Source organism: Lactuca saligna, chromosome 5, assembly GCF_052625555.1.
Source record: "Lactuca saligna cultivar CGN05327 chromosome 5, ASM5262555v1, whole genome shotgun sequence".
In the NCBI taxonomy this organism is placed as follows: domain Eukaryota; kingdom Viridiplantae; phylum Streptophyta; class Magnoliopsida; order Asterales; family Asteraceae; genus Lactuca; species Lactuca saligna.
Window position 1 is genome coordinate 242859303 of NC_136421.1, and position 11156 is coordinate 242870458.

The 11156-nt window shown below is 35.7% G+C and overlaps 1 protein-coding gene across 1 annotated transcript; it reads right to left on the minus strand.

The window, feature by feature from the left end:
* Positions 1-2733: 2733 nt before the first annotated feature.
* Positions 2734-3765, minus strand: LOC145047594 (uncharacterized). The gene is made up of 2 exons (XM_078995898.1): positions 3448-3765; positions 2734-3360 (listed from the first exon to the last, which is right to left on the minus strand). The coding sequence occupies exons 1-2, from the start codon at positions 3730-3732 to the stop codon at positions 2734-2736; spliced, it is 912 nt and encodes a 303-aa protein (XP_078852024.1). The 5' UTR covers positions 3733-3765.
* Positions 3766-11156: the final 7391 nt, after the last annotated feature.

Sequence of the window (11156 nt, forward strand, 5' to 3'; positions counted from 1 at the left end):
TGAATCTTTGCTCTACTTCCTGTTCTCGTTGGATTGGGGATTTAGAGTTAGGGTTGCTTATTCGAAGGTCTATCCTGTCCCGAATACTTATAACTAGTATGCACTAAACAATATGTTGAAGTACCTGATAAAGATCATCATATAATTAGCCAATTAGTACTTTTGCTTAGTTGTTTCTTATATCCCCATTTCTCGCGAAGATATCATGGCTGGATTTCCATCCACACGATGACCCGTATTACCCTAACCACGACAATACCAAATGGCTCGGAGAGGAGCCAGAGAATGATTACCCAACCCCTGTAGATGGTCACCAAGCTGAAGGCTATGCTGATGGTTCTGACTCCGACCCTGAAGTGGAGAACTTAACCCCGATGACTCTTGTTCCGAATCCCAACCCTTGACCGGCTTTTCAGGGCCCGACGCCTCCTTGGGTAGAGTGCTTGGAAACCTGGAGCGAAGAACAAGACCAACATATGTCGTTTAATAGAGAACGAAGTTTCTACAACATAAACGAAGGAAGCTCAGCAGATAAAATTTTTCCAATCCTGGTCCATAGAGTTGCCCGAAACGAGATTCAGGGTAGAACAACTCTCCATAGTATCGTAGAGGTTGATGCAAATGCAAGAATACATACGATCCGCACCAATCGCCTTGAGCACACTTGTGAAAAATCTAAGAGAGACCACAAAACCTACTAACTCGTGAAGTTCATTCATATGGACTTCCTTTATGAGTTATATTTAAGGAACTCTTAAATCGAAGGATAATGCAGGAAAAATCTAATTCTATAACAACTGACTTGTCTTTACTAGTAGAAACTTACCATCTGATCATTTTTCTTTTTGCAAACTCATGACAGAACGATGCCACCAAGGAAAAGACCTAGACCTTCGGGCAGCACAGCGCCACCACCTCCGACGCCACCTCCCCAGTTTGATCCCGAAATGTTCCAAGCTGCAGTAACGGCAGCCGTGGTAGCTGCAATGTCACAAATTGGCACAAATAGCACTGGTGGTGCTGGATCTGGAGCCACAAACCCTAACCACGGGGATAGCGCATGACGCACAAGGGAATGCACTTACAAGGACTTCACAAATGGCAAACCCGATTCCTTCGATGGAAGTAGGGGTGTCCTCGCACTAATTCAATGGTTCGAGAGGACCGAAGCAATCTTTGAGATTTGTGCTTGCCCCGAAGCGAGCAAAGTCAAGTACGCGACATTCACCTTCATCGGAAGAGCTCTCACTTGGTGGAACGGCAAAGTTAAATCGCTTACGCTTGCAGTGGCTAACTCGTTAAGTTGGGAGGACTTGAAGAAGATGATGCTGAAGGAATATTGCCCAAGAAGTGAAGTGCAAAAGCTGGAGCAAGAACTATGGAATCTCAGAATGGCAGGCTCCGACCTTACAACTTACACCAACCGATTTTGTGATCTAGCACTCCTTTGTCCCGCTATGGTCACCCTGGAAGACAAAAAGTTGGAGCGTTACCTCTGGGGATTGTCCCCCGAAATTCAAGATAGCGTGCTGGCCTCAAGACCAACTAAGGTCCATTATTAAGGGATCCAAAGCCCCGATCCGGTCCATTCTAAGGTACTGGCCTCAAGAACAAAAAGTAGGTACTGGGCTCCTCAATAATTTAATGGATTAAGGCGATTTGCTTGATCTTAAGGGATCCAAAGCTCCGATCCGGTCCATTCTAAGGTCCAACTGGATAAAGTTTCGAACTTTATCCCTCTATACTCTCTAAGGGCTAGGGATCCTATTTTAGACCTCAAAAAGGGCAATAACAAAAAAAGAAGAATAAGAGGCTGGAAGAGGCAATACAAGTGTTGCGCCAAACAGAACACGCACATATGTTTTTAACTCTGAAGATATCTAAAAAAACAAACACCCGCGAGATCAAAAGTGTTGTGCGTGTGCTGAGTTGCGCAACAATAAAAGATCTGAAGAAGTTTTTTTACAAAAAACAAACAACACGTTAGTATAATAAAATTCCATTGTTTAAAAAAAAAACTAGAAAATATCCCACATTAAACCACCTAAAAACATAAATAAAATTTTAATCTAAAATAATGAGAGAGAGAGAGAGGCATGATAGCCTTCATTCTTCACCACACTACTTCCGCAAGACACACAAACGCCTTGTTCCCGAGTTTAATTGAGTTTCATTAAACGAAAGAAAAGAAAGGGAAGTAAAATATGGAGAGAAAAGAAAGGGAGGGGAAGGAAGTGATTAACTTTTTCGTGTTCCCGAGTCCAAAGGAAAGGAAGGGAAGTTTTTTAAAAAGTGTGTTCCCGAGTTCGAAGGAAAAGAAAAGAAAAGAAAGCTAAATAACAACATTACAATTTTATCCTATTTTTTAGCAAGATTATTAAACACATAGTTGAAATTGAAAAAAAAAATGTTGATTTGCATGTTAACGTCATATTTGTTGTCTAAACATTCATTTACACACATACATATATATATATTTTGTCAAATACAACCTACATATAATATTAAATTAAATTATCAATGAATAGCAACACATAAATAATATTAAAATAAAAAAAAGTTGTGGATATCTTTTAATAGCATTTGTCTAAATTAAAAGAAACCAAACTATAAAAATCATCCAAAACAATGCAACTTAATCCAACTATGATTCGAAAAACCATAATTCAATTCGTGAAACCAAAAAAAAGTTGAACAAAGAACCAAGAAATAAACACCGATTCTCCCAATTCATCATTTACCTGCACCCATCATTGTTTTTAGTATATCCTTCCTTATGTTCATTGGACAAGTAAACAACGTCCTCGCATCTGCTTGGTTACGAGCCAAATACATGAGAGCACCTGGTATTTCATGGGCTTCCAAACCCATCGGCTGCAATTCTTGATAAATTTCATCACCTGTTAACTCATAATGGTAAGCTCTTTCAAAAATTTTGTTACCTTCCCTCATTGCATTAGCCACATCACTAACAGCATTCATAATCTTTGTTTCAAATGTTTCAGGTTCAGGTTGAGGCTGAGGTTCAACTTCCTGTTCTACTTCATCTACGAGTTTTCTTTTTTTAGTTTTACATTTTTTCGCACTTGAATTTTGTTCAGGTGTAGGAGACACCACTTGAATGTCATCTTCATCATCATCTACACGTTGGTTCTCCAGTCTAACATCATTACTTGCTAATAAAGAATCAACCTCTGAAATACTTTCTATTTTGATGTTCGTAGTGTTGTTAAACCTAGCATTTCTCTCCTTTGCAGTTTCAGCATTTTCTCCTAAAGCTCTATCTCTTGCAAATAATACCAACATTTGTTCAAAGTGGGCCACCTTTTTTGTCTTCAGTGCAACTGCATCAGGCTTTGACTGTTTAAAAACCCCAAAATACATTAAAATTATTAATAATAACATAATATAAAAATAAACTAAATACAACCTTAAATGAAAACTAACCTTAATTAAGTTATCCCAAACCTCCTCATCTGCTTCAATTAGTTGGGTATCAGCATTCCAACCGAACCCACTCAAGGAAATCCCATTGAACATGTCATACCATTGTGAAAAAGTAGATTTCAAAGTTTTCAAACGATTTTTTAGATGACTTTTAGTTAAATTCATTGTAAGTTTCGTATTGATCTCCTCAACCATATTCGCATACACTTGTGATGTAAAATTTCCATAAGGCCTATTTCCTTTTTCTTGTTGTTGTACCATTACATCAACAAATGCAACATCCATATGTTCTGTCCAGTTCAAGAGTGATTTCTTACCAGTATTTACAATAGGTTCTTGCTTGTTCATTATCGGGTTCTACATAACATAAAAAAACATACATTATTATAAAAAGAACATAGTTATAAAGTGTACAAGTTATCAAAAATAACATAATTTTTTTTAAAATAACACAAATGAATTCACAAAACAATGTTCAATAAAAATTCAAATTGCAAATGAAGTAATATAACGAAATACTCTTAAACTATGTTGACATATTTATTTCATTGTTTGGATTCAATAAGTAATTAGTCCACATTTGATTTGCAATTGAGTTCCTAAATTGCTCTGCCATGTTGTTACCCTCACGCGTACCACTTGAATTATGTCTGACTTCCTCTGTTGGTGCACTTAACACTTCCTGTAATACCTCATCTTCAAGATCTTTGTCACGATCTTCAACTATCAAAAAGTTATGCAAAATACAACACGCCAAAAAAATGTCTGATTGTGTTTCACAAGAATAAAAAGGTTCTTGTGTACTTCTAATGATAGGGAACCTTCTTTTTAGAACACCAAATGCCCTTTCTATAGCATTACGTAATGAAGCGTGACGAAGATTGAACAACTCTCTAGCATTTTGTGGTACCCGAGTGGAATATTCTTTTAGATGATACCTAACACCTCTATATGGCGCCATTAATATAGTTGAGTGAGGCAAACCCGCGTCTACTAAATAATAGCGACCTATAATTAAATTGTAATTAGTTTTTTAATAATAATTTAAACTAAAAAATAAAAAGTTGATACTAGAAATTACCATTTGGAATTACTAGTTTATCATCTCTATTAAGCGCACTCTTTAGTATCCTTGAGTCTGATGCAGTACCCTCCCAACCGGTTAAGACATACGTAAACTTTAAATCAAATGAACAAGCAGCTAACACATTTATCGTTGGGTAACCCTTGTGGCCACGATATCTAGGGGCATCTCTATTAGGTACTTTGATACGAACATGTGTACCATCAATTGCTCCTACACAGTTCTTGAAGTAAGGAAAGAATCTCTTTTTCTCTTGAATTTCTTTGGGGACAACATCACCTTGTGGTTGTTGAATATAAAGACTTTCTAATGCTATAACCGAGCGCAAAACTCTATGGAAGCACCTACTCGTTGTGGATTTCGAGCGCCGATACATCCAAGAGACAAATGTGTTTCTCAAATCATTACCTACAATGTGCAAAAATCTTGCAACATGCTCTTCAACAGACATTCGTTGAGTAGGTCGAAGACCACCATCACGTCGTAAGATAACACATAGCTTCTTAAAAGCTTGCTCACTCATACGGATAAGCTGACGACATTGACCACCATTTGAAAGGTTATGTAACAACTCTTCCCATACACATCGACGTTTTAAAAGAGTTTCTCTAGTAGGTAAATTAGGACCATTCTTGATGGTAAGTTTGTGTTGTACCAGAATAGCAATCAACAAGCAAATTAGATGAACAACTTGCATTTGTCTTGATTTCAAAATATGAGCGGGTGAAGGAAGGTCAATATCCATTGAAATCAATGTGACCTATTTTACGTAAAAAATGTGAAGGATTATTAAGAGGCAATGGAAAATTTAAGAAGGGCTTACGTGGGTCATCTAACCCACCTTATTTTTTAAAATTATTTATAATTATTGTAGAAAAAAACTTAGGAACCACCTTTGAAAATTTTGAGGAATCACCTTAGCTTTTTGAAAAGTTAAAGTAAATAAAAATTTACTCATAGTTCCTTTGGTAGGCATGAATTTTTGACTTGGGTTGTATCCGGTTTAGATGAGTGTTGGTTATTTTAATCAAATATTTTGCAATACTTGTATGTAAACTTTGATAAGTTGTTTATAGTTTCAATTTTGTCATCGTTTTGGCCAACAAAAAGCTTTATTATTTTCATTTTTAAACGTGTAATTGACCCACCTATTCATAACATTCTATAAAAATCAATAGAAAATTTTGTGTTTATTTTTTTGCAGCAAAAACAGCCATACATCCAAAATAAAAGCAAGGGCAAAATAGTCCAACAGGAGATACTTTGAGAATTGCATTGAGTAATAGTTAATGCACGTATTTGCTATTGAAAGGAACTATCACAAAATGTTGTTGACATGTTATACATCCCTTGGTCGTCAGAATGAGTGTGTATGAGGATCGGATCAATGGATCTTGAAGAAGAAACAAATTCAGAAGAAAAAAAAAAGTTTGTAAAAATATATTGAACCTGAGGATACTTGTATTGATGCTCTAAACATAATATCACAAGAGGAAACATGTAATGGTGTTCTAAACATATTATTACAAGTAACCTAATGAATCAATTCAACTTTAATAACAAAAATGAGAAGAAACAAACTATAAGAACATATTATCACAGGTAATGTGATCTGAAACATATAAGAACAATAATGAACAATAAACATATTATATGAACCAGAAAAAAAAAAGGTTGTAACATAAGTGTAACCTGATGAACAAGATTTAACAACCAAAAAATTCATTGGAGAAGACAATGTAACCTGATGGAGGATTAAAGCCTGCAGCGAACGTCCAAAGAGAAGATGAAGGATGATTTTTTTTTTCTCTGTGTGTGTGTACGTGATTATATAGATAGGTTAAAAAAACCGTGTGTTCTAATCTTTATCCTTGATTCTCTTCTCTCCAAATCTCTCCAATTTGGAAGGAAGATTAGGAGGGAAGATTATCCTCTGATTTCCTTTCTTTTCTACCCAAATCATCCCAATAAAATAACTTGGGAACACGATCGTACTCCTCTTTCTCTCGGATTCCCTCCCTTTCTCTCAACTTCCCTCGTTAAATGACACTCGGGAACGAGGTGAAAGAGTGGTATTAAGGATGAACATGAACGGAACCGATACTGAACCAGTAATAATTAGTACCGAAATGGGTGAAATATGATATTGAGTATCGAATGAAACTAACATTAATAGTATCGGGTATAGTATTGGTTTTTGGTATTAGCACGGATACCGACCGTATCGAATCCGAAATTTCATGATTTTTTAATATAAATGGATGTTGGTTTGGTACTGATATCGGTCCCGATTCGAGTCGGGAATTTTGATGGTCTTGCTCATCCCTAAATGGTATTTGTTAGTGGCTCATGCCAGATAAGCACCACTCATGGTGTGTAATGTGCATACGGCATACCACATAGCCTAAATGTGATAGAGCTTGAATCTTGTCGGTAGGAAGTGAGTGTGACTTCAACCATTGTAAAAATTGGGAGATTTCGAAAGCGGTATCATTTCTTTCGTTTAAATTTGCCAATGGTACAACAAGACAAAGATGTGATGGACTGATGGACGCTGAAAGTTTTTACTCATCAGTAAGATTTACAATATATGTAATTCTGATTTTCGTTTATAAATTTTATTTTAATATTGTTCAAAATAAGTGACACTTTAATAATATCATATATCTAGGTAAAAAGTATTTATCTATAGTTTAACAAATTTATGTGTTAAAACAGATCTCCAATGAATTATAAAAGAGGGTGTTGTTTAATTCATCAACATAACTTTCGATAGCCGGGTTATTCTACATATAGTTTTTAATTTTTATCAATTTACTAGTTATACTCAAATGTGCCTACAGTACGAGTCTACAGGTAAATATCACTGTATAAACTTCTTGCATGGCAACTATGAAGTAATTAACAACATTCCACGATCTTTATTTATTATTATTTTTATTTTATTTTTAATTTTTATTTTTTGTAAGTAATTCTTTTGTGAACAATCCCTTTCGCTTTAGAATTTATTTTATAGTTACATTCTTTATGTTCAAAAAATCAAATTGATGGTAATGTTATTGGTTATTATGCATTTACTTGAATTTAACCACACATGCTCAATAAACAAAAGATCATGCATAAAGATTAATAGTGAAGCTCATTATTTTCATTTAGCAAACCGACATGATTACAAATAAATCTGAACATTAAGCAAAAAGAAAACCCGCAATGACAATATGACATAACTCGCTCTTCGACCCTTTAACCCAAAAAATTGGTGTCGAAATTATTTGACATCAAAATTAAACTTAATTATCAATAAAAATATGCATTCAACGATCTCATCGTCTTCAAAAACACAGTGCGATAATAATCAAAAAAAGAAAGAAAGAAAAGGAATCGATTGCTCAAGCTTATTCCGACTTAAAACTGTCGGATTCTGATTGAGTCCGGACTTCATAATAATGCTACGAAAACTTAATATAAAAGCGAAAACTTTAAACCAAATTTTCATCTTCGTTGATGGTGGCGAGCACCACCATTAATGGTCGCCGGACGACCACAATGAGCTGCGGCGGAGCAACCTCGAGGACGAACCTGGGTCTTGGGGTGATGGATGTTATCATGATTTGTGTTGGGGGGAAGAAAGGGGGGTAAAACTGGAATTTATAGAAGTGTGTCGTGTGGAGTAGGTTGTTTACGGTGGATATTGGCCGCGCAACCTCATTTACAAAAAGCTGCACACCGTCCTTTGCTTTTGACATTAATTGCACGTCTTTGTCGTTTTAAAGGTCGGAAAATGAACTTACAGCTCGTGCACAGTTGCATTTTGTCATATATTGGTTAGAATAGTAACAATTTTGATAAAATCATTTTTTATGACATGAGGGAGTGATGGTAAGTTGGTAACTTTGACGTATCTATTTTTCATTTGTTCTCTTTCTATTCTTTTCTTATCCTTCCACACTTATTCCCCCAACTCAACATCTGAAAATGGTGTTTTACTTTAATTACAAATAAAAAATTTGTTTGTGAAAATGGTAGGCTTTGGAGATTTAGATGAAATGGTCAGAGTGTTAGACATCATTATGGTGATCAATACATGATTGGTTCTTAAACTGAATATTAAGAAAACCAAGATACTTTAGCCTTCATGTAATGATATGAAGCTTCATCTTGGTGTATTCTCTCTAGACATTAGAATGTTATTAGTGGAGGTAACTTTTCTTTGGGGTTTATGAGCATAGATATGAGTTTTATTAGTGGATTGTTAATGAAGAGATATGTCAACGATATTGATTTGTTATGCTTTTCTCTATAGTTATGTAACCTCAATTGTGAGCTCCTTTTACTCTATCTTATAAAAGTATTGCCAAACTATTCTTTGAAATGAGGACATGCCAAACCTTCCACATAAAGGAGACACCATTTTCTTTGAGAAAGGATTACATGGATTGATTAAGGACATGGTGGTTTGTGAAACTCATTTATTTAAGGACATAAAGTGGAAACTTTCTTCATTAATTACCCATTAAGTTTGGAGGTATGGATATATACTCGGCATTAAAGGCTTTCTCATATCCTTTTGTGGCCTTAAGGGCTCAATCGTAGTTGTTATAAGACCACATCCTATGGGACAGTGACATATAACTATATAAGATATGAATTTTGATTATATTTGTTCCTTGACTTGTCTTTGTGTTAAAATTCCAAGCTTCAACTTTAGTAGTTTCATTAATAAGGTCACCACCCTGTAAAGCTCAACATTCATTTGTGAGTGTCATTTTTAGTGAAATTGTCCAAGACACAGAAGTACACTTCAACATGACTGGTAGTCTGAACGTAATTTTTAATACCTACGAGCACCACATGCTCAATATTTTCTTTTTGTTATCCCTATAAATGGTCATGGGCAACATATGTCACCAATATAATATCATTTTATCCTAAAGTATCACCTCGTTATTCCATTATTTTCAAGTCGTGAGATATGTCAGGTTTGTTACAAGGCATGCTTAGATTCTTTTGGAGAGCATTCAGTACATTGTAGAGAGCTCCCTTAAGTTAAGTACCTGCATAATATGGTTAGGTAGGAGTGGCAACTCTCGATCCAACTCATAACCCGACATTGACCGAACCCAGGGCCGATCCAGACGGTGGGCAACCCGGGCGACCGCCCAGGGCCCACGTCTTCAGGGGGCCCAAAATTTCTAGGCTATGAAGTGTATATATATAAAAAAATATTACCTACATGATTATTAGGATCTAAAGTTTGTTCAAACTCAAAGTAGCTCAAAAGATTAACAATTTGACTTACTTGTTAGTGCTAATTGAAAATGTATATAGTAAAGAATAAATGATATATTTTTTTAATCTTTATTATATTTGTCGTTGAGGGGCTCTTTTTTTCTTTTCGCCCCGGGCCCCATATACGTTTGGACCGGCCCTGACTGAACCCGAAAATAAATGGATTTGGGTTTAGATTTGTGACCCGCCAACCCGTTTATTTCATGGGTTGGGTTGGGTTATGTATTTGGGTTTGTGGGTCAACCCGCCAACCAGTATATATATATATATATATATATATATATATATATATATATATATATATACACACTCCATTTAAAAAAAAAACCTAAGTTAAGAAACCTCATTTGTTCCAAAATAAAATTGTTTGAAAATCAGAGTATATAATAATTACGGAATCTCCAATAATGTAAGCCAATTTTTAGAGAGTTTCCCCAAAATACCACACACCACAATACACAAATAATGCATGCACACATGAGCCTTCAATATGACCGAACCACCTTGCAAGTCCTATAATACACTTGGACCGCTCTCTTGGGGCTCTAGTCCATGACTAGTCCCCCTCCCACGCCTACAACATACAACTGGTCTGCACATGGCCTGCAACACTCCGATTGCTCTCCCAAGTATCTTGGCCTACCACACAAAGTAGGACTGCCTCAACCCACCATTTGATATGTTAACATGTAAATCAAACAATTAAACAAATAAGAAAATAAACATATGCAACTATCTACACTAGTCTACCTGTCTAACAACTCACTACTGTATACTAAGCTTCCTACAGTACTCTACATCAACACTGGCAGATACAAATGAATGCATAGTTAAATGTAATTAGAGGTGAAATAGAAAGTCGAACATGTGATCCCATTCTAGAGCCACATACAAACAAGGAACAAACAAGAAGCCTAGATCAAGAGTTTTCACGCTATCCTACATGACTACATACAACCCCTACAACACTAACTTGAAAATCACCGACCCTTGTTAGTTTAACTAGCATACCACTACTCCTATATCCTAACATACAAGGATATATACTATAACACATAGTATAGTGAGAAAACTCACTTGGATTGAAGATCCAAGGAAATACAACAACACCCTTACTCTGTATATTGATCACTCCTGTGAACCGACTGACACCAAATACTTTGGAAATACTTAATTAATAACTTAAGTCTTTCAAGTTTGACCCAAAGTCAAACCGGTTAAAAACCAACGGTCAACAAAAGTCAATGGTTAACCAAGTCAACATTCACCACAACATAGAGGAACACTAACCATGACGTGGAGAAACACATACCACGGTAGGCCTGTTGAAAATACC

What these genes read in the sequence shown, in the direction of transcription:
- LOC145047594 (XM_078995898.1), bottom strand. Translation starts at nt 3,732, where the DNA reads ATGGATGTTGCATTTGTTGATGTAATGGTACAACAACAAGAAAAAGGA. An exon ending in TTTGGGATAACTTAATTAAG is followed by an intron (nt 3,361 to 3,447) that starts GTTAGTTTTCAT and finishes GTTTTTAAACAG; the next exon opens with TCAAAGCCTGATGCAGTTGC.